This window comes from Diprion similis, chromosome 6, assembly GCF_021155765.1.
Source record: "Diprion similis isolate iyDipSimi1 chromosome 6, iyDipSimi1.1, whole genome shotgun sequence".
NCBI classification, from domain to species: Eukaryota; Metazoa; Arthropoda; class Insecta; order Hymenoptera; family Diprionidae; genus Diprion; species Diprion similis.
The window spans coordinates 24,546,146-24,569,240 of NC_060110.1; the positions used below are offsets into that span (position 1 = coordinate 24,546,146).

Consider the following 23,095-nt stretch of genomic DNA (forward strand, 5'->3'; position numbering starts at 1 on the left):
CGATGATCACGGCAAATATCAACGCATGTGAACCCATGTGGGATGGTGTGACTGGGTGTTACGGTGCGATCCCATTTGCCCCGGTGTTCACCAACGCGTCTGGTTCAACAGGAAGAAAACACGGAAACGACTCGAAGGCTCAAAGGCCGACTATACCACAGTAGTAAATGCGCCGAGGTCCCTTTTACTATGGTGGTTAAGGTACGCCGTGGTGTGCTGTGGTGGCAATGCCGAGTAGGGTGACTTGGCGGATTGTGAGTGGGCCGAGGACCGAGTGGGGTAGGTGAAGGTTGTGCGGGATCATGGTGCATCCTTGTGGTGCAGCGACAAAGAGGCTCACTTCCAAGTCCTCTTCTCCTTAACCATTAGGCCCCCACCCTTGCCACATCCCAGGTTCTTGCGCCTAGGCATCCTACGACGTGACATAATAACCAGGATGCTGTAAGTAACGAGCATTATTGCTACCTTTTATTCTTCTTCTGCTTAATTGTTTACCGACTTTGGTTTGTTTGGGAAATATGGTCCTAGACATGGTGTCCAGTAAAAATCCTTAACAAATTCAAGAACATTTCCAGGACATTGTTCGAGGATATTAATAATGGCGTATTTCCAGGACATAAGAAAAATTCAAGGATACTTTCCAGGACCTTTGAAAGACAAACAAAAGTCAAGAACATTTCGAGGACCAGTGGACACCACGTCAAAGAATTTGCCTATCGAATTCCACGACTCTGTCAAGTATATCAGAACTGTTTATTTCTTAAGAAACAAATCTTACGGATTTCTCTTATTTCTCGCCGATATCGTCCTGATTTTTCCAACGTCCCACTTTTCTGTATTCAGAGGGTTTCGTTACAGCTTGGAAACGCCCAAGTTTTTCATTTGGAACTGGATATTTTTTCGCGAGAGCATAAGGTAACGAGGGTAACGAATATCGGAGCTACTCAAATTTTCAAAAAGCAAAAAAACCCGCTGGTTCCAGTCTCTCAATTAAAAAGGATCGCAATTTGTGTAGCCGATTCGATCGGCCTCTAACTGTCTGTTAAAGGAAGAAGCGAATGCGCCGGACGCAGGTCGTGAGTATTGCCTCTGGTTCGATGAGCGCATGTTCCCGAGGGAGGAGGAGCCCGATGCGTGGAGATGAACGTGCACGGCGTAACCCAACGCAACGTACCGCAGCGAAACGCACCGCGGCACGCAACGGGGAGCGGATCACAACTGAGAGTAGCGGCGACATCAAACGGTCCCCGTCACTGTGGGCCGCCTCTCTAATAGACCCCTGGTTCTGATTTCTCTGCGGGCCCTCCTTCTCTAGTCGAGCTAGCAGGGATCCACCGACGAGTTTGTGGTTAGTAAGGAGCCACAGTTATCCTCTCCTAAGGGGATCGGACTCGAGGGAGGAGTCGCCTTTTCCTCTTCCTTTTCCATTTCTATATTTCTCTTTTCATTTCTCCTCTATTCATTTTCTATCTTCCTCTTACTCTCTTTCAGTATAATAATATCTCTAATTTTCGTCCTCGTAGTCGTTCCAAGTTAATCACCGATTAAAGGTGGGTATAACAAGACAGGAAATCATCCGATTCCTTTCACCCTTATATTGGGTACACTTCAATATTGTCTATAAAATAACAGAGGTTCCAAGTATTCGCAAAACTCTTTATTTTTCACCCCTCTGTACACGTGCTATAATCGCAGTTACCGCAGTGTCCAAATATAATATTTATAGAAAATTATGTTGTTATATATAAGTACATGAAGCGTGTGCACAAAAAGGTGCGAAAAGCCGTTCCAATATTGCAAGGATAACATTTATGTTAGAGAGGCTGTTCTTAAAAAGTATACAAGATTTTTTTTTCTTTTTTTTTTCTTAATAATAATCTAGTACAGTATACCTACAATTATTTTTTTCTACCTTCCATTTTTAGTTTCGTTAACGTTACCAGATCCACCGCCGTTTATTATAGATTACACACACTAACATTCGGTGGAAATGTACCTGACATTTATACATATATCTACAGTTATATTATTTTAAACCTCCCAATAAATTTTTTAGTGCGAACGATTTGAACGGCGGAATGAGGGGAAGTTATATAGTTATAATATTAGTTATTCTCTTTGATTCGTGAGTTTACAGTTAGTGGTGCGACCCGTATAACAAGCTTACTTAATTGCCAAAGCAATTGACGTTTATGACACAGTGCACGCGAGCCTCTAAATCACCTTCGCGTCCCGCGGCGGCGGCGGCGGCGGCGGCGGCCCGCGTCGAGCTGCGGGAATGCAGTGGAACGCGTCTTGGCTATTTTTAGCAGAACGGATTCGAAAATACACCTTCGCGATTTAAATATAGAAGAGATGTGCATTAGCGCGGAATTTGTGCGCCGACACGCGAATCGAATTAATTAATAAATTCCCGGTTATTGTGAGGTGCAGACCCAATTATCGACCCTTTTATTTACCAAAATTATATATTTACGGAACAAATTGTGTACACGTCGATGACTAAAACCAGTCGCTAAAGAGTTAAACACTAGATATTTATTTTCTGCTAATTTTAGGACTAAGGATCAAACGGATACAACCAAAAAGGGTCAATAATCAGGACACGATCAATAACTGGAACACCTATACCTTAATTCACTTCATGAAATAAGACTGAACGAAATAGGGCATAGTTCACAAATAGATGGATGCTGCAGGTTTGTAGAAAAAAAAAAAATGAACATCCAGGATCCGGACGCGTGCAAAACGAGAGGCGCAGGGCTGCAGGCGCCACTGGGATAAAGATATTCGGTCGCGGAATGCCAACCATTCCACGAGATTCCAAACGTGTTAACTTCCCCGTGTTGTTGTCATTGCGATGCGAGAAAAAAAGGAATTGAAAAAAAGAAAGAAAAATAAACTCTTTCGAAGTAAATAAGAAAAAGAATCATTTTTAGAAAACGCCAACGTGATGCGGGGGGGGGGGGGGGGGGGGAGAGCGCGTGTTGTAATATTTCACATCTCACCCTGCAGCTGCACGATGGCCAGTTCAAATTTCACACGTCTTCAGGAAGCTTCGTAAAAATCTATAAATATAACCGAATTCCAAATTCTTGGGCTAATTAATTATACGAAACACGCATAATTCGCTCGGCCATTCCAAGTACGATATATGTATAGGTAAAGTAGCGCTAACGAATTGAAATTGAAAGGAAAATACTGATCTACTGTTTCAATCAGTTTCTTTATTGTCATTTTCTTAGCCTATAGTTGCGTTATTCTACATATAAGAACTATAGTAATTAATGATATTATATAACGATACAGAAAATTATACGATATGTACACAGCTTCGTTTCAACTATAATTAATATAATTTAATATTCATCACTTATGTATATCACGTTAGAGATTTTACATCATAATAGTGTATACGGTATAGGCAAAGTAAAATGTCCCTAGAAATGTTATATACAATACATATAATATAACTACATTTACGGTTTGATCCCCCTTTTCTCTTTCCATTCCGACAACGACTCGAGGATTTAAAATAAATATGCAAGGATCAAAAGCACTCCACTCTTTCCCGGCCGCTAGTGACATCCGCACTGTTCCGCAACCATGTCCTGGTACAGTTTAAGGACGACGTTGTCGACGGAGTCGAAGTAGAGGAAACTGCTGCTGAGGAGTTTTGTCGGCACGCAGCAGGGCTGGTCGACGTCTTTCCCCTGTCTCAGCATGTGAACGATGCTCTGGACGGTCGCGTGGTTCGTCGGATGCTGGCCTTGGCTCAGGGGGAAGTTGCAGTGGCCCCTGCAGTGGTAAGCGGAGTAGCCTTCGGGGGCAATGATGTAGTCGGACCAGCCCATCTCCTCGAAATCGACGTAGAGCTCGTGCCTCGCGCATTCGGTCTTATTGCCGTTCGAATCCGGCGCCGAACGGGCTCGCCGACGTTTCAGGGTCGAGCTAGAAGGCGAGGAAGTCTTCAGCTTGTTCAGCTTCTTCCGCAGCATCGCGCGCTCGTAGATGTCCATCGAGCTCAGGGCTCCCGGGAGTTTCTTCGCCGTCGAGACGAACTTCTGGCTCTTCTTCGTCGAGGAAGAAGATGCTTCGCGTCGCTCGCGACCTCGTTCGTCCTTCGATTCTTCCTCCTCAAGGCTATTAGCCTTGTGGTCTTTGTAGACAGCGTCCACCTCTTCGGACGTTTCTTCTTCGAGGTCATTTGAGTACTTGTAATAGTGCGGAGTTATGTTCTCCCCCGTTGACGTCTCCTTACCGTCGTCGTCGAAGAGCACTAGGATCGGCTGCTTGCTGTGGTGGTAGTCGTTCCTTCGGCAGAAATTAACCGCCGCATCGTCGCCGAAGAGGTTTGACGCTGTCACCAACAGTCCGAGGTTCGGGGCTCCCGACATCCACGAAAGAACCGCCTGCTTCACGTTGAACACCTTAAACATTCAATCAACAGATCGTAAATCTTTGCGACTGCTGCGTCATACCGAATAATTTGAATTTCAGATCACGAGGATTCCTGTCGAAAGTAAAAAAAATTAATCACCTGCCAACCAGACGCGTGTGCTCCGACGTAATGGACGTTCAGGAGCTTGTGCAAGTCCGGAGTGTCCAGCTGGTGTTTATCCAGGACTTGGTAGACTCGGATCTGGGGGAGGAATGAAAACGTCAATCACTATATAGCTTCGATCGAGACAGGGTTTCTGATGCTTCGAGTAAACTCACGAGGTAGTACGGAGAGGAAAGAATCGCCGGATGCATATCTCTGAGCGGGGTTCTCTTCCGGTACAGATGCAGTTCCGCCTCTAAAACGGACTCGTTCATTTCCAGTCCGGAAATGTTGAAAAGATAATAGTGGGACATGGAACTATCTGTGGGATGGAATAATTCGAACTCGTTACTCATCGCACGTATCGTCGGTACAGTGCCGACGAGATGTGTTCACCAGCCTAATTACCTCGTTCAATGAAACTGCGCACAACCTTGGCGTTGTAGGGGTTCTTGCCACGTGTCACACCGCTGGGATCGGCGATCGTGTTGTAGAGTTCCAGCATAAACTGAGGTGGTATTTTGTGTCGGCTAGATCTGTCACTCGGTTCGGGTATGCCGAACATCTGTGTAACAATATAAAGTATATACATAAAAATTCGCGATGAGATGTGCATCGAGTGATCAAAATCATTTCCAAAGCAAATCACTGACCTGCTGCAGCTTCGTTAACGCTGCTTCCCGCTGTGAGTCTTGGATTTCGTCATCCGGAGGGTCTCCGGAGAAGGTAAGACCGAATTCTTGGTCGGAAGACCCGCTTCCTGCATCCGGTATTTCTGTGGGGTGGGCAAACACGTCGGCAAATAAGAGCAGCAAAAGGAAGATCCTTTTTTTCAACATCTCTTCCGCAGGCTAAACTGTAACTTGAATTAGTCTCCGTAGCGTTGATGGTTAGCGTAGCGAGTTGTCTGTATAATATACGTTTACGTTTGCAATCAATTAAGCTTGTCCTTTATCACAGTACAACCAACAAGCGCGTCTTCTTATTCTTCACTTCCTGGATCGACGACACTTTGCTTTATTGCGTTCTTAAGCGCGGCGGTGACTTGGAGTACAACCGAACTCCGCGTTTCGCGTTTCCGTCTGCGGCCGAAACGGAGGAATAAGGCACCCAGCGAGCGACAAAGTCCCACCGAAATGGTCCAAGCTTATGAGCAGAGATGCTAAATGGCATATGGGAGGGCTCTCGCTCCGGAGACACCTTTATCCTCCACTGGCTCGGTCGCCTTGCTTTGCCTTGCCTCACCTCGCCTCACCTCACCTCGCCTATCCTCACCTCAGATCCGTTGCGGTGTTCCCGCCTTCGTCTCTTCTGACCTGCACTAGAAGCGGCGGCATTTGCATCGCACTCGTAACCCAAACTCACGGATGCCTTTGCTTATTTTTGATTTTTTTTTTTTTTGATTTTTTGATATTTGTTTTTTATTTCTCACAAATCCCCACTTCGTGCTTGTAATCGGGGGGGGGGGGGCGAATCCCTCCACTACCGTCATCTGCGAATTAACCGTCTCACATTATCCGAAGTGTATCCTTAATCAACTGATGCAAGCATCGAGATTTCGACGATTATTATTGTGAATGAAATTGGAATATTTTTTTTCAAATGAATTGTTCTTCGTAGCTGTTCTACGTCGTCGAAATAAACACACAACGTTTATACTCTTTTTTTTTGTCAGTGTCAGGGTGATATCAGTTGAAATCAAAAACTGTAAACAACTCGTCGCATCGAATTGATATGACCATATATATACGCTATCGTGCAGTTCTTTGGCGTAATATCGTATCCGATCTAATTCTTCCGATCTCTCCAGAATCCAGAATCCAGATCGACGCGCATTAGGAGTCAGAAGCTCCGGATGACATTGCAGCTATTAAAAATTCCATGTTCCTAAATTCTCGGGGTTAGTAAGCGGCGAGATATGTGGAACGTTGTTATTTACGATCCCCGCCCCCGCGGTCAGCGCCGGATTTAACTTGGAGCCGCCTGTACTCCTGAACTTATTTGCCCCCCCCCCCCCCCCCCCCCGTCACTACCTAGTGATCTGTTTACTAATATGGGACTTTTTCAATCAGGATCGATCAATATTTGATAATTTGTATCACACATGCTCATAAGCAGTCATTTTATTCATCATTTTTCGATATAGCTGCATACATACAATAATAATAATGCCATCAATAATAATAATTCTGTTATGTTATAATCATAGTACAGTATAGTACATTTGCCGAGTGACTAGCAATGTCTTAAAATATTCTCGCTTTTTGCGCTGCGAAGTCGTTTATAATTTCCTCACAGTCCATATCTTTAAGAAGATTTTTTTCAATGCACAAAAGTGCAAGGGCATTAAGTCGCTTTTGAGAAAGGGATGCACGTAAATAAGATTTTACTCTTTTTAAAGTTGAGAAGGAACGTTCGCCTGAAAAATTGGTTGCTGGAGAGAAAAGAAATATTCGCACGGCTATTTCCACATTCGGATATTTCATTATTTAGCTGTGCATTACGGGTCCCTAATATCGGACACCCAATTTTTTCTCTGAATTTGACTATTTATACAAAACTTGTTCTGACGTGTTTTAGTGTTGTTCTACCATAGCTAACCAATCAAAAATACTCAAGTAGAAGAAAATGGTCCGAAGGAAATATAAACACTTCTCTGGCACCCTAGTTTTCGTTAATAAATAAAATCGTATTTTATTCTTAGCTTAATGTTATATACTAATTCCAAAAGTTCCAATATTGTTAAACATACTCCAAATATTATAAGAAAAATAAAAATGATTATTTTTCCACTCAAATGATGATTTTATTAACGAATAACCTTGGGTGTCCGGTACTGGAGGACTTCCCCCTATACTAGTGTTGCGGTTTAAAGGGCTACTCATGAATTCACTCCCATCCAAAATTCTCCAACGCCGCTATAAAAGTTTCACTTCAAAAAATTCATTCTACAAGTTGCATATGATTTTGATTTACGAAAAAAATTGAATTTCCAGCGCTCATTTTTGCCGCTCTTAGAAAATGCCGCTCTAGGCCCGGGCCTCTCGGGCCTATAGGTAAATCAGGCGCTGCTCGCGGTATAAATATTTTTCATCTACTTTCATCACGCTTTCAGGGAATCCGCACGGGAATCCCCGCTAGTTTAATTAACCGTTACTCGTAATCGTGAAATGTTCCGATCCCAGCAAGGTCCAATTTCCAGGTTCAACCGTAGAAAACATTATAGATATGATTACCACGGTTCTCGTCGTTTAGGGTTTCTATTGTCGAACTGCAAATTGGCTGACTAACAATAAGCTACAAAAAAAAAAAAAAAAAAAAACGAGTCGACAATCGCATAATTTCGCGCAGCGAAAAATATACTTTGCCTTCCAGTAGCTGTCTGCTAACCAGCAATGTGAGTTTCAATCCTGTAATATTTTTCGCCCACGTCGTGAGGATGATCTCAATTGGTTAGTTTATCACTTCCTTTCGGGTAACAAAGCGAGTCGAATGATAATATCGTTTACTCAGGGGAATTGGCAGATAACTGTGCGATGAATCGTGTGTGCACCATAACCGTGTATAAATTTCGGTTTATTTCAATTATACCTACATATAGTCAAACAGATTGCCCACCGCGTCATAATTACACCTTATGCCAATTTTTGTAGACATATACCTACGTTAGTTTAGTATTCATTGCGGAACTGACCTTCCAATATTATGCGACTTGCCGCATTTGCTTGCCGTGCTGATTCACTTGGAACTTATATGGATATTTTGAATCGTAAGGAATTTCATCTATGTGTCACACCTTGAACGAACTTGAAATTATGAGTTAGAATTCCAAACCGAGTTCTCTGATGTTGAGCATTATAATATATTCATGCAGGAATTGGTTGTTTTTCTTTTAATTCTTAATCTATCTTGATTTTAGTCTTAATTTATGGAAATTTATGGGGAAAGGATAAAATAGCATGATATAAAAATTTAGAAATTTATTATTCAAAACTGATAGACATAATGCGTGCACTGTCTGCGTAGAATATGAACGATGATGTAATAATTACCAGATAATATCTCACGCTTGTTGATGACAATGATAAAAAAAATGTTTTATATGAACCTTGACATTGTATACATATACATATAATAATACGTGCTGCCCAAAAGTTAGTGAAAATGACAAGTTCAAAAACTTATATACTGGCAGGTGGTTTAGTAATATATTTGTAATTCGCTGTAAAAATTAAGGGAGGGTGAGACAGAACTGGTTGTCTTAAAAGGTGTTCCTTGTCACGGTGAGAAAGACAAAACTATGTACGCCACGTGACTCCGCTGAAAACGATAAAAACCGGAAGGGTGGGGCTGAACCGGCCACCCCAAAAATTTATTGAAATGCAAATAGTGTGTAATAAAGAAAAATTGGTAAAATTTTTGTGATTAACAAATCAGCTATTAATGTTTATTTGAAACGCAAAAATGGCATCATATAAGTACGATGGGGAGCACAGACCCGACCTTTCCTTTTTTTCAACGGAGACACTTTCGACTTCGTTTCGTGTTTTTCGTCTTTGCCCGAAATGCTTGTTGATCATTTTTTATGGGGTGGCCAGTGCAATCCTACCTTTGCTCAATCATAAATTTCTTTTCGTCGCATCTTTCTGTAGACTTGAAGTTGGTCTCCAATTATTTCCGAGGTGATGAAGAAGAAGCAATAACATATTTAGACACAAGCACACTGTGTGATCGCGATTATTTCTCTCATTGCGCCTCTCCGAGATCTAGGTAGAGATTAATAACAAAAGTTTGCGTTGGATTATATAAATTATCTTTGTTTGGTGAAAAAGTAAAAATGTCTGACAATGCAGGAATACTTCACCTATACTCGTGAATTTTAAATCTGGCCGGAGTGCAAGAATGCTGCTTTGAATATAGACCCGCGAGACACCTGGACGGGTCTTTCTTGTCCCGCAGCATACAAGTCTCAGTCTCCTTCCCTGCACAAGCACCAACGCACTGACCGACGTCGATAGCCTGTTACATGATCGCAAAGGATTTATCAAAGTCCGGAAGGAGCACGTCAATGCCAATGTCAAGTCAATAAAAGGAATAAAACATCGATGGGTGAAAGCATTCCAGTAAAAAGAATATTCGCTCCTTTCAAAGTCTGTTTTAGGCATCTAAAGCGATTTGAAGTAGTATCTGCACGTGCACTGTAACAGTAATGCAGACGTAAAAGTCCATATTCTCACCCTAACGAGAGGCCTGACCTCCGCAGAGTTTGTCCCGTTTTTTATTTCAATCTCGCTAAAGTCCAAGACAGTCTCGATGTGAGTCATCCTGTAGCAATCACCGCTGCATCCGCACGCCTCGATCACTTGATGAACTTCGTCACCTGGAAATAAGGAAAAGTTCCAGAGAAGAGATTCGTAAGCTCACACGAATTCGAGAACGAGAATTTGATGATCGTATAGAAAAACTGTTCAACTCGACTTACCATTCGGACCGACAATGCTGATTGTTCTGTTTCTCAAAGGCTTACACCCAAAGCCCCTGCTCGAACAGCGTCCCATGCACATACCCACGTCCATATCAGCTTGATGGGGTGTTCCGGGATAAACGACGTGAGTGTAGGGTTCTCTGGTGCAGGATTGCTTGGGTGTACAATCGCAGGAATCGACGGCTTCGATGATGCGGACGCCCTGGAGGGTGGAAACCCTCTCGAGCCTGGCCGCGTTCGGACGGCAGTGCCAATCGACGGGACATCTCTGGAAGACGGTAATAATTTATTTATCACCTTGGATTGTGCAGCGAGGAATCCCCTGAAGTACGAAAGGCGCGAGTCTCGACGTTCTTGAACCCAAGAAGGAGGTCGGCAGAGTTATGGGCGATATCTGTTGGGGTATATCTTAACGCGATTCTGAATTTAGTGTCAGGCTGGCGCCCCCACGTCGGAGCGCTGACCCCCGGTGATCCGACCTTCCAAGGACGCCAAACAGAACGCCGCATGCAGTCCTGATCCGCATCCACGGCGTGGGCGGCACGACGCTTCGACGCGATTGCATCACGTGACCAAAATAGCCTTTGAAAACATCGGGATATCTCTCCCGCAGGATCTCTCCCTGTCCACTCGGCACCGTCTCGCCCTTATCTCATCCCATTTCACTTCACGAACGGGTTCGATTGGCTCGTTGCTCTTTCGATAAACGGAACGCAACGACCGGTCGTTGATTTTAAGCTCGCCTCATCGCCCGATAACCGTTGCTTACACTATACGAAGTTTGTTACGATCTTCCTCAATCGAATTACACACTTTCAGTATCACTGCCAGAATGCCTATTTTCAGCAACGGGCAGTGATTGGAAAGAAGTGACTTGTGTAGAGGATTGCGAACAATTTTACGACATGATGTGTTCCAAGGTTCGCATTTTTCTCCGTAATTTCATACTTAGAAATCTGCATTGATCGGGTGAACGTGAAGGTTCGTGAAAAAGTGAATCGAGAAGATGACGGTTTACATCCGTGTGCACTTGAGTCTCTGGACTCGTTGCGAAGAATAGTGAAATCGATACAGTGTGAAACGCCATGAGAAGACCGGGCTGTTCATGGTTCGAAGAGTTGTACGTCAGAACGGTGGACAATTTTTTCGGAACAAATGTCGGAGAAATACTTGCAGATACAACGTCCGCAGTATAGGTATAGGTATACCTATATAATAAGAGGACATCTGAAAAGTTTTTTACCAGGACAAAGCGTGGATCGCGTGATGAAATTCCGAAGGCGAATTTCAATCCCCCCCCCCCCCCCCCTGAGGAAGACGATCGTTGTCGACGAGGGTGAAATACTTGGGAGGATCGAGTCCAGCTGAGAAAGGCAGCCTGGCGTGTTTTTGTGCAGTAGGTACGCATCTTTCGCGTCTTTCGCATCCTCCGTTTTCATACATACCTACATACGTACATACATGCATGTGTACATAAGTATATCCTTTTGGCGATGACTCACGAGCTCGTGCAAGTCCGGTTGGGACCCGCATTCTTTCGCCAGTGATCTTGCTTTATGGAAACTGCAGTATAGTGTAACCTTACCTGGATGTAGGTACAAGATACCGCGTCTACTTTTCAAGAATACCTCGTTACTTTTTCAAGCGATATATACTTATTTTCAATATCTATATAAAATATTTGCAAACTGTAAGAATTGAGTTGATAGAGCGAAGGAAAAATAAATACCCAGAAGAAGAAGAAAAAGGGGGTGGTCTTACAGCTTTGCTCCCTTGCACGTTAGTTCGCACCTTTTTCCAGGTAGAGAAGTAAGTACCTCGATCCAGGCACGAAAGGTATACACAAATATGACAAGTAACGGAAGAATTTGTTTGTCGTTTACCTGAATCGCCGGTCGACCGGGGTCCCCTGGGTCGTTCACAACGTGCCGAGGGCAAAGCCTACGGCAGTGACCAACGTCGACCTGAATCATTTGGCCGGACATACCTGTGGACAGACATTTGATCAGAGGATTCCAGGAAGATGGGAGTTTTAACCGGAACGAATCTCAGCCAAACATTAAGAGTCGTCAAAATGATGTATTATGATGACGTTAAATTAGCTAATTCACGAATCTTTTCATTGATATGTATCGTATAACTGTACCGCCAGTCAAATTGGCATATGGAATGCCTCGTACCGATACTCTCTGCGCGCAACTTTTCGCCAGGAGTGAATTCAATCGGAATCTGGTTATTCAACCGCACGTTGCGAGATATGTGAAAGATTTTTATAGACGTGGTATACATATATATACCTATATATGTATATCAGCGGTGCCTGTTGATCGTTCTGCAGAAAACAAATTTGAGTTGTGACGCGCGTTAAATTAGATGCCGCGATCACGCGGACGGAGATCATCGTGTCGGTAATGTAACTCTGCTATTTTTGGTACCGATGAGCGGCTACAGCTCGGCAGCCACTAGGTGCTAGGGTGGGCGGTTCACGAAGTAACTTCGTGGGGCGGTTATAGAATACATGCTCGTGCTTCACGCGACCACGAGGTATCGACGTGACCCGTTCGGCTAATCCGCGATGTCCAGGTTGCATTCTTTATCGGGTCTTGCTATACACGAAAGTCTGGTGAAAATTTCTACTTCTCCGAATTTTTAAGTAAATTGGAAAATTTCGTATTATTACGTTCAAAAGTTGTAAATATCCATAGTTTTTTTTTTTGTGAAGAATTGTTGATTTTTTTTCAAAATTTTAGTACCTTGTACATTTTTTTACTGAAATGATACATATTTTCATGAAAATCTGCAAGTTTTTTTTTAAGAGACTATGAATATTTACAATTTTTTACGAACACAATTTTTGTACGAAATGTCCTAATTTCCTTGAACATTCTCGTAGACAATCGTAAAAATCATTTTCACCAGGGCAAGCAGCCACGCCGCCGAAACTCGATCATGCAGCAAATCGCGCTTGTAGAAAGAATTCTACAATTCTATAATATTGTCACGTTACGATAGGAAATGCAAAAATCGTTACTGAGGGTTGCGATATTGGAATTCGTCAAATCCGTCTTTTGTCTGTCGCTGATTGCTTTTGAATCACTCTATATTAATGCTGCACATCAACCGGAAGGTCTGTCTGTGTTAGACCCCTATTTACGCGCGTGTGTCAATTGCTTAAACGTTCTCAGGCGTGATTGCATGGTGTAAGTTTCGTAAGATGCATGTGTATGTTTGCTCTGCGCAATGCAAGTGAAATTTATAAAACGAATGTATAGAATAATGTACGCTTCTTTGCATTCCTTCACTGTTATATCGAGTATTTATTCTTCCGTTGGTCCCTCTTCTCCTTCCTCGAGGAAAGCTATCAAGCGTTGTTCAACTCACCGTGGCCCACTTCGATCGTTCTTTCATGTTTCACGCAGCAGAGATGCTGCGGCTGCGGCTGCTCTTGATTTGCCAAGTCGCTAGCTTCAGTGGTCCTTATCACTTCTTTTGCGGGGGATTCGTTTTCCACCTCGTTTGCTGAAAGTATAAAGTCAACGTTTGCAAATTAGAATTAAAAACTGTTAAAATTATAGTTCTCTTCTAATCTTTCAAGAGGCAAATATGTTTCTTGTGAGGATTATTGTGCATTCCGTTATTTTGACGCTTGAAAATTGTGGCGAAAACCATAAGAATCCAGACGCCTTATTAGTGGCGAACAGTTGATTGCAGCCCTAGTTAATTCATAGCTCACAATCAGCTCAGTTCTAATTTAACTTCGTCCGTTGTCTGAACAAATAAAATACCTCGAAGCTCGTTTTGCCGTCCGCTGCCAATGAAGACGTCATTCAGTTCGATTGTCTAAATGAACTGCGAGTTAAAACTGGGTAGAACTGCCATTCGATCGAGAGAATTTTAGATGGGTCAGCACTTTACCTTTTCCCCTGATTTATCGCTCAGGCAATCAACGTAGTGTCATTGCACTAGTTCAACTTTAGCGACACGTTGTGTGGAAGGGGAAAGAGTCGAAAGAGATTTACAAGTAGTTTTTGATTCCAAAAAAATGGATTTGGAAAAAATGAGCCGTGAATAATAAATATACCGATGCACACGTTGGTTTTTGATATCACGGCTATGAATAGTATTATCAATTTACTCTACAACAATCATGGCAACTAATGACTTATAAGTCTGGGTTTGTCAATTTTTCGCTCAGAATGTTGACACGTGAAGGATTTTGTGCTCATCAGATTAGCAAAAAATGTATCGATGGATGAGATGCCAAAAGATTTTTAAGTATTTTAGCAGCAAGTGATATTATTTGAAAAATTCAATTGAAAAAGAAAATTCTGATTTGTAGACCAGTAGACAAATTTTTTTAACGAGCCTACAACATGTGGAGCTGGGTTGTCTTAAGGTATGGTAAATGGAAAAAATGTATCCTTAGTAGGTGTTCCCACCTCCAAGGTCTTGCCTACCTAAGCAAACATTTCCAAGATAAACCAGGGTGAAGCCGCCAAGGACGATCCACCATCCCCTCGTGCTCCTCATGGGTCCGACCGCGTGTTTGAGATCTGGAAGGCAAGTAAATATCTTTCTGTGTTCTTCGGTTTTGCCTTAGGGTTCCGGTTTCCTGCACGTTTATCTCATTCCGTGCGTCTCTAGGTCCCAACACCGCCAGCTCCCTTTTCCCCGATTATTCGTTCACTCGATCAGTGAACGCAATATTTGCAGAGATGTCCACCAGTCACACGCCCTATCGATACACAATACGGTTTACGATGGCCGATGGCCCACGCAGGTTGCAATCTCAGGACAGACTGGACAGTGCTGGGTCGCTGGTTGCGATGAGGAGACCGCTGCTGACAGGACTGTCTATTAATCTCGATCACCCGTCGCCCGTTCTCGCGGTGAAGGTTTGTTCCTCCGTTCGTCAGACGACAGATTTGCAGATTTTAATTACCTTCGGGATCGCCGTCCCGTCGTTCCGCTCTCCCTCCCTCCCTCCTTGCCTGCCTGCCTGTCTGCCCGTCCTTCTCTGAAACCTCCAGAAGATCAGCAGAGATCCTTAGGCCCCAGTCGTTTGTGCCGCTGACAGATTGATGGAAGAGACGGACATAGAAAGAGATAGAGGAGGGTAGGACGTGAGGAGTGACAAAGATGCACAAAGAGGCACAAAGAACCTGCCGAACCTGGAGGAGCTGGACCGCGCTTAAGACTCCCGGTTCTGCTTTTATTTTAAATCGCTTCGACGCCGAATGCGATTTCACTGTACCTACATAGCTCGTATGTACACCTTTACCTCTGCACGTTACACACTTGCTATGGAGTCGAGTGATCCAGAACGCTGTATGTCTATTCGACGTCACAAATCACACGGTGTCAATTATCTTCCTGATATCGCAGGTGGCCGATCGAATGATTGGAACCGATCTCTCGGGCATAAACGGCTCTTTGTAATTCCTCTCTTGGCTTGCGATGCCATTATTTCAACAGTGTTCATGGCGGGAGCAGGCTTGAAAGGTTTGTAACCAACACGATTGCGTCATTGCTCGCCCCAATGCATCGTAATGAATGTATTTCAATTGAAAAATGCGACAGTCTACCGCAAATTGGTGATTCAATAAATTTTTAAAGTACATTGCAATCAAACCCTGCCTTTTAGCTGAACGTATATCAATTGGAGGAAGGTTTAAACTAATGGTCCAGCATTGCTCGTATCATTTGACAATTCGATTGTACCACAACATGGCTTTATAATGGCCAACATCAGATCAAAAATAGAACTGATACTAATAAACCTTGTATATTATCACAGGTCTCTACTATTATTGATTGAGTATAGTCGAGTTCATTACGGTAATAATTACTTAGAATTATTCATTTCAATAGAATTTATTATTAGAGTCTTATGAGATGTTTGACAACGCATAGTCTGCAAAATGTTAAAAGTATAAGAATTGATTGACACTTCTCGGAATAAACGATTGTGTAACAACGATATAGCACTCGAAAGGATTCTGCATTATCGCATATACATAAGTAGAATTAGTATTTGTGTAAAGCATCTCAAATCTATTTAAACAAAATCAGCTATAAGCAATGCATCGATGATGGAGAATTTGGTATTTTTTATACGTAGGACTTATCAAATAATTACTGTTCCCTAATTGCTCTATACTCTTGACAATACTTGACAACTGTACGGTCGTAATTTTGGTATCGTATTTGATTGGTTTGTTTTTTGATTTTGTGTGTGTATTGATGACAAAATGTGTGGCCGAGAGATAATATTTTTATTCACATTCTAAAACTTCAAGCTACATTCCAAAAATGACTAAAAATTATTCACGTTACTTCAATTTCAAATAGTTATTGAATTTTCGATGCGCTCATTCTCGTTAAAGATTTTGAGAAATTCTAGTGGTGCACTACACGCGATCGATTTATCCTGGATGAATTATCAGAATCCACATGTGTTGATTATATCGAAACGTTTAAGCAAGCTGTAATTTTTACCATCTCACCCGTTGCATTCGATAATAATTCATACTTGGAATAGGGTATTTCTGCCTGCATGAATGCAACCTGCACTACGTTTTGTAATGCCAAATAGTTGGTCCGTAGGCGTAAATACGAAACCAGGTCTGCCGTTTATTAGCTCTTTCCGATTTACCCGACGATATGATTGGCCGTCAAATTGGGGCTGCTCACACTCTGTAAGAAAATAATGCGCCCACAGTCATGCGTCCATGTGCTCATCATGCGTCGCGAATTTCTTGTAGAAATCCGGCATGACAACGTAACCTCGAAATGTCACCCAAGTCGAAGAAGGGCTCGGCGCTTTGGTACTCGTGCGAGAAATGCGAAGCGGTTTTAGCCCAAAAAGATATCACCGTCCACGAAGAAAATTGCCCACCATGTGCGAAAGATTGGAGTCACAACTATATTCGACATGGTGTTTTGTACAGCAACGTCGAAGTCTACAAATCACAAGGTAAGCGAGTATTTGAGGTTATGCTTGTGTTGACAAGAGTACTGACTCTGAAACGGTTTTCAAAAACTTTCAATTTTATATACCACTTATCTTTACATTCTAGAACCGCCAAAGAATATTTCTACCCGTGAATTAAATGACATGGTTTTCGTGGCTCCGTCGGCTATGCAGTTGTGTAAAATCGCTATTGGTGATCCAGTTGTTCTGAATGTTGGAGAAAATACATCTGTCAAAATTGCTTGGCCAACTAGCGAAAAGAGTCTGACCAGCGTCTGCTTGACAAGGCAAGGTAGGTTTCACAGCGCGCACACTGGTTGAGTAATGTGGCTTTTCCTATACTCTTTTGAAAACCTTTTGCCTTCTTTGTTCAGCCATCGACTTGAATAAGCTTGAAGGGCGTGTCAAAATCGCAAAGCTTACATCAGATGTTGGTCTGGCCACCACAATCAGTATCGAGTATGTTGGCAAACAAAAATTGCCGGAAGTCACGACAGAGTGGGATATATTGATAAAAAATTATCACGAAAGAAAAATATTTACCGTTGGAAACAGAATATGTGTGCCTTATTATGGGAAGAAATTGATCTATAAAATTTTGGACATTAATAGTGAAAAGTTGACTGCTGATAATCGGGTCACAGAACCAGTACCCAGAAAATTAGAGGAGCATTTTGATGATCTGAACTTATCGGAAAGCATTTCAGATAAGGTAATATTTTACAAAGCTCTTTACTCAACAAAATGGACAACTGTGAACAGCAAAGTAGAGGAGAAAGATCCTGAGACCAGCAGGTTTGTCAAATCATCTGATATAGCTGGTTATGACGATTTAATAGCCGAAGTGAAACATGTAACTGATGTAGCCCTTGGAAAATATACAATGATGAAAGGTTTTGACGTAACGAGGGGCATCATACTGTACGGAACGCTGGGCGTTGGGAAATCGTTGATAGCGAAAGCGGTAATGGCTGAATCTGGTGCACACATATTGATAGTGAACAATTCAGAAATTTACAGCAAGTACGTAGGTGAGACAGAGGTCAAGTTGAGAGAGATATTTGCGGAGGCTAGAAGAAATGCTCCGAGTATAATTTTTATAGATGATATTGACAATATGTGTGGGAAAAAAAACAAATCCAGTAGCGATCAAGAGAAGAGGGTACTGTCGACGCTGTTGGCGCTGTTTGATGAGCTTCAAAGTTCAAATGCCAATATTCTAGTCATGGCTACAAGTTCCCAGCCGCATGCTTTGGATCCTGCGCTGCGCAGACATGGCAGAATTGACAAGGAGTTCGAGGTAGCCGTGCCTACACAAAGAATGCGTAAAGAAATTTTACTCAAATTATTATCCAAAATCCCCAATGATCTCAGTGATTCAAATATTGGTGAAATTTCTTTCGTCACGCATGGATTTGTCGCAGCAGATCTCTTTAGCCTCTGTTCTAGGGCGACGATGCATGCGATGAAGCATTGGAGAACATCTGAGACATATTCAAATGAAAAAGATGTTCAAATGAACTTGATCATGGAGAATTTTAATTACGCCTTAACGATGGTCTCACCATCGGCGATGAAAGAAGTCCTCGTTGAAGTGCCAAATGTAAAATGGTCGGATATAGGTGGGCAAAAAGATCTGAAGCTAAAATTACAGCAAGCCGTTGAATGGCCCCTGATGCATCCAGAAGCATTCGTTAGATTGGGGATAACTCCACCCAGAGGCGTTCTCATGTTTGGCCCACCTGGTTGTTCGAAGACAATGATCGCCAAAGCACTTGCCACAGAAAGTCAGCTGAATTTTCTAAATATAAAGGTAGCTACTTTTATTTTCTTAAGGATAAATAGCATTTCAGCTAGTATCCAATATAGTTATTAACTAAGGTATCTGTTTCTTTTAGGGACCAGAATTGTTTTCTAAGTGGGTGGGGGAGTCAGAAAGGGCAGTGAGGGAGGTTTTCAGAAAAGCTAGACAAGTCGCACCGTCTATTATTTTCATCGATGAGATTGATGCCATTGGAGGTGAAAGGGCATCTGGTAGCAGTACTGGTAGTAATGTCCAGGAGCGTGTCTTAGCTCAATTATTAACTGAGCTTGACGGCGTCACTGAGTTGGGTAACGTCACTCTGGTAGCGGCCACTAACAGGCCAGACAGAATTGATAAGGTGAGACTTGAATTGATTGGACAATTGCAATGCAGTATTATTCACTTCCAGTTTAATGGATATGACCTATATATAAAAGGCGCACGTTGAAAAAAAAATCTATAAAACGAAGAGTTCAAATTTAGTTAAAAAATTATGCATAATAATTAAGATTGTTTTTTATTAGGCACTGCTTCGACCTGGACGTCTAGACAGAATAGTGTACGTTCCATTGCCGGATTCGGAAACGAGACAGGAAATATTTGACATTAAACTTCGTAAGATGCCGGTTTCTACTGATGTAGATATAAATGATCTGGTCTATTTGACGGAGGGTTATTCAGGTGCAGAAGTTCAGGCAATCTGTCATGAAGCGGCAATGAAAGCTCTTGAGGAAAATTTGAATGCCACTGTGATTACCAAAGAACATTTCAAAGCAGCCTTATCTATGGTTACCCCGAGAACGCCTGCCTCGTTAATTAAATTGTACGAAGATTATTTGATTAAAAACTGACTCAATATAAATCTTTCGCCAATGTTTAATAACCCTATATCCTCAAGTGTATTTGGTATATAATATTGAGAGAAGTGTGTAGTGCGTAGCCGTACGTTCCTCGTGTACATACCATTGGCGTGCGCCTGCACATACACAACTCAAGTAACGCAGACGCAGTCTAACTGCATATCATTCAGGCGCACATTCACTTTTAATACTACTGGAGGTAGCTTCGCATGTACAGAAAGTGTAGCAAAGGAGTAGGAGTAAGGGGTATATGCTGGTTATAATCTGTCTCTCTTGCTCTACCCGATTGACCGGGACGTTTTCTCGCAGCCAATCAAATGCAGAGTGCGAGAGACGAAATATCCAAATATATATATGTATGTATATGTATATATATATATATATATATATATGTATCTCTTATCCTGGGATGGGTAACTTCCTCGATGGGTAACAAATTCGATACGTTGCTCGAAAACTATGGTTCAGTGAATTCAGTGATTCGGATTCAGCGTAATCGATTCCTCTCGCAAAATTACGTCGATATACTGCATCCAACAATTGTTTCCAGCATTTTTCAAAGTGATAAAAACATACACCAAAAATCCAAATGGGTTTGCCTTGCTTTTTTTTTAATTCACAAATTTTTCGTCTCGGAATCGATTAGTATGACCCCTTCCGGAGTAAATCGACCCCCAGGAACTCAAAAAACACATGAAAAAGAACGTAGGACCAACAGCAGAGAAATGAGGACGGAAATAAGCAGTTTTTTGCCCGTAACTTCTGAGGCGTTGCTCGCAGCGTATTGGGACTGCGCTCAATCGATTCCTCTCGCGAAATTACGTCGGAATAGTGTCTGGAAGAGATAATCGTAGCACTTTTCAATCCCGTCAAAATTTTGGCCAAAAATCCAAAGGGGTTTGCCTTGCTTTTTTTTGAGACACAAGTTTTTCGTCTCAGAATCGATTAGTATGACCCTTTCTAGAGTGATTGGACCACCAGGAACTCAGAAAACGCATGAAAAAGAGCGTAGGACCAACAGCAGAGAAATGACGATAGAAATCACCAGTTTTTCGGCTGTAACTTTTCAGGCGCTGCTCGCAGCGCATTGGGACGACGGTCAATCGATTTCTCTCGCAAAATGACGTCAAAATAGTGCCTTAGGGAATTAATTGCAACACTTTAAAAAATCGTCAAAATTTGGGCCAAAAATCCAAAGGGGTTAGCCTTAGTTTTTTCCTCATTTCCGGAGCCGAAAATTTTTCGTTTCGGAGTCGATTTCTATCACCCCTTCCGGAGTAAATCGACCCCCAGGAACTCAAAAAACACATAAAAAAGAACGTAGGACCAACAGCAGAGAAATAAGGACGAAAATAAGCAGTTTTTTGCCTGTAACTTCTCAGGCGTTGCTCGCAGCGTATTGGGACTGCGCTTAATCGATTCCTCTCGCAAAATTACGTCGGAATAGTGCCTGGAAGAAATAATCGTAGCACTTTTCAATCCCGTCGAAATTTTGGCCAAAAATCCAAAGGGGTTAGCCTTAGTTTTTTCCTCAATTCCGGAGTCGAAAATTTTTCGTTTCGGAATCGATTTGTATGACCCCTTCCGGAGTAAATCGACCCCCAGGAACTCAAAAAACACATGAAAAAGAACGTAGGACCAACAGCAGAGGAATGAGAACAAAAATAAGCAGTTTTTTGCCTGTCACTTCTGAGGCGTTGCTCGCAGCGTATTGAGACTGCGCTCAATCGATTCCTCTCGCAAAATTACGTCGGAATAGTGCCTGGAAGAAATAATCGTAGCACTTTTCAATCCCGTCGAAATTTTGGCCAAAAATCCAAAGGGGTTTGCCTTGCTTTTTTTTGAGACACAAGTTTTTCGTCTCAGAATCGATTAGTATGACCCTTTCTAGAGTGATTGGACCACCAGGAACTCAGAAAACGCATGAAAAAGAGCGTAGGACCAACAGCAGAGAAATGACGATAGAAATCTCCAGTTTTTCGGCTGTAACTTTTCAGGCGCTGCTCGCAGCGCATTGGGACTACGGCAATCGATTTCTCTCGCAAAATGACGTCAAAATAGTGCCTTAGGGAATTAATTGCAACACTTTAAAAAATCGTCAAAATTTGGGCCAAAAATCCAAAGGGGTTAGCCTTAGTTTTTTCCTCATTTCCGGAGCCGTAAATTTTTCGTTTCGGAGTCGATTTCTATGACCCCTTCCGGAGTAAATCGACCCCCAGGAACTCAAAAAACTCATGAAAAAGAACGTAGGACCAACAGCAGAGAAATAAGGACGAAAATAAGCAGTTTTTTGCCTGTAACTTCTCAGGCGTTGCTCGCAGCGTATTGGGACTGCGCTTAATCGATTCCTCTCGCAAAATGGCGTCAGAATAGTGCCTGGAAGAAATAATCGTAGCACTTTTGAATCCCGTCGAAATTTTGGCCAAAAATCCAAAGGGGTTAGCCTTAGTTTTTTCCTCATTTCCGGAGCCGGAAATTTTTCGTTTCGGAATCGATTTGTATGACCCCTTTCGAAGTAAATCGACCCCCAGGAACTCAAAAAACACATGAAAAAGAACGTAGGACCAACAGCAGAGAAATGAGGACGAAAATAAGCAGTTTTTTGCCCGTAACTTCTGAGGCGTGGCTCGCAGCGTATTGGGACTGCGCTCAATCGATTCCTCTCGCAAAATTGCGTCGAAATAGTGCCTGGAAGAAATAATCGTAGCACTTTCCAATCCCGTCGAAATTTTGGCCAAAAATCCAAAGGGGTTAGCCTTAGTTTTTTCCTCATTTCCGGAGTCGAAAATTTTTCGTTTCGGAATCGATTTGTATGACCCCTTCCGGAGTGAATCGACCCCCAGGAACTCAAAAAACACATGAAAAAGAACGTAGGACCAACAGCAGAGAAATGAGGACGAAAATAAGCAGTTTTTTGCCCGTAACTTCTGAGGCGTTGCTCGCAGCGTATTGGGACTGCGCTTAATCGATTCCTCTGGCAAAATTACGTCGGAATAGTGCCTGGAAGATATAATCGTGGCACTTTTCAATCCCGTCGAAATTTTGGCCAAAAATCCAAAGGGGTTAGCCTTAGTTTTTTCCTCATTTCCGGAGTCGAAAAGTTTTCGTTTCGGAATCGATTTGTATGACCCCTTCCGGAGTAAATCGACCCCCAGGAACTCAAAAAACACATGAAAAAGAACGTAGGACCAACAGCAGAGGAATGAGAACGAAAATGAGCAGTTTTTCGCCTGTCACTTCTGAGGCGTTGCTCGCAGCGTATTGAGACTGCGCTCAATCGATTCCTCTCGCAAAATTACGTCGGAATAGTGCCTGGAAGAAATAATCGTAGCACTTTTCAATCCCGTCGAAATTTTGGCCAAAAATCCAAAGGGGTTTGCCTTGCTTTTTGTTGAGACACAAGTTTTTCGTCTCAGAATCGATTAGTATG

At 42.5% G+C, this 23,095-nt stretch overlaps 3 protein-coding genes across 3 annotated transcripts; 1 reads left to right on the plus strand and 2 right to left on the minus strand.

Moving 5' to 3' along the window:
* Window positions 1-3,226: 3,226 nt before the first annotated feature.
* Window positions 3,227-5,757, minus strand: LOC124406808 (bone morphogenetic protein 4-like). The gene is made up of 5 exons (XM_046882418.1): window positions 5,197-5,757; window positions 4,952-5,108; window positions 4,720-4,865; window positions 4,541-4,642; window positions 3,227-4,430 (listed from the first exon to the last, which is right to left on the minus strand). Exons 1-5 carry the CDS (start codon window positions 5,380-5,382, stop codon window positions 3,579-3,581), a joined length of 1,443 nt encoding a protein of 480 aa, XP_046738374.1. The 5' UTR covers window positions 5,383-5,757; the 3' UTR covers window positions 3,227-3,578.
* Window positions 5,758-9,103: 3,346 nt separating this feature from the next.
* On the minus strand, window positions 9,104-14,926 carry LOC124406809. Its single transcript, XM_046882419.1, has 7 exons — window positions 14,486-14,926; window positions 13,410-13,547; window positions 11,912-12,015; window positions 10,026-10,296; window positions 9,781-9,923; window positions 9,408-9,562; window positions 9,104-9,309 (listed from the first exon to the last, which is right to left on the minus strand). Exons 1-7 carry the CDS (start codon window positions 14,556-14,558, stop codon window positions 9,252-9,254), a joined length of 942 nt encoding a protein of 313 aa, XP_046738375.1. The 5' UTR covers window positions 14,559-14,926; the 3' UTR covers window positions 9,104-9,251.
* Window positions 14,927-16,750: 1,824 nt separating this feature from the next.
* On the plus strand, window positions 16,751-19,679 carry LOC124407026 (ATPase family protein 2 homolog). Its single transcript, XM_046882811.1, has 5 exons — window positions 16,751-17,004; window positions 17,108-17,293; window positions 17,376-18,814; window positions 18,900-19,163; window positions 19,330-19,679. The coding sequence occupies exons 1-5, from the start codon at window positions 16,821-16,823 to the stop codon at window positions 19,654-19,656; spliced, it is 2,400 nt and encodes a 799-aa protein (XP_046738767.1). The 5' UTR covers window positions 16,751-16,820; the 3' UTR covers window positions 19,657-19,679.
* The last annotated feature ends 3,416 nt before the right edge of the window (window positions 19,680-23,095 follow it).

Coding starts and splice junctions, on each gene's coding strand:
- LOC124406808 (XM_046882418.1), bottom strand. CDS start 5,382: ATGTTGAAAAAAAGGATCTTCCTTTTGCTGCTCTTATTTGCCGACGTG. Junction 5,109..5,196: donor CGTTAACGAAGCTGCAGCAG/GTCAGTGATTTG, acceptor ATTGTTACACAG/ATGTTCGGCATACCCGAACC. Junction 4,431..4,540: donor CACACGCGTCTGGTTGGCAG/GTGATTAATTTT, acceptor TGAATGTTTAAG/GTGTTCAACGTGAAGCAGGC.
- LOC124406809 (XM_046882419.1), bottom strand. CDS start 14,558: ATGAGGAGCACGAGGGGATGGTGGATCGTCCTTGGCGGCTTCACCCTG. Junction 13,548..14,485: donor TCTTGGAAATGTTTGCTTAG/GTAGGCAAGACC, acceptor TTATACTTTCAG/CAAACGAGGTGGAAAACGAA. Junction 10,297..11,911: donor CCGGTCGACCGGCGATTCAG/GTAAACGACAAA, acceptor ACCGTCTTCCAG/AGATGTCCCGTCGATTGGCA.
- LOC124407026 (XM_046882811.1), top strand. CDS start 16,821: ATGTCACCCAAGTCGAAGAAGGGCTCGGCGCTTTGGTACTCGTGCGAG. Junction 17,005..17,107: donor CGAAGTCTACAAATCACAAG/GTAAGCGAGTAT, acceptor TTTACATTCTAG/AACCGCCAAAGAATATTTCT. Junction 19,164..19,329: donor GGCCAGACAGAATTGATAAG/GTGAGACTTGAA, acceptor GTTTTTTATTAG/GCACTGCTTCGACCTGGACG.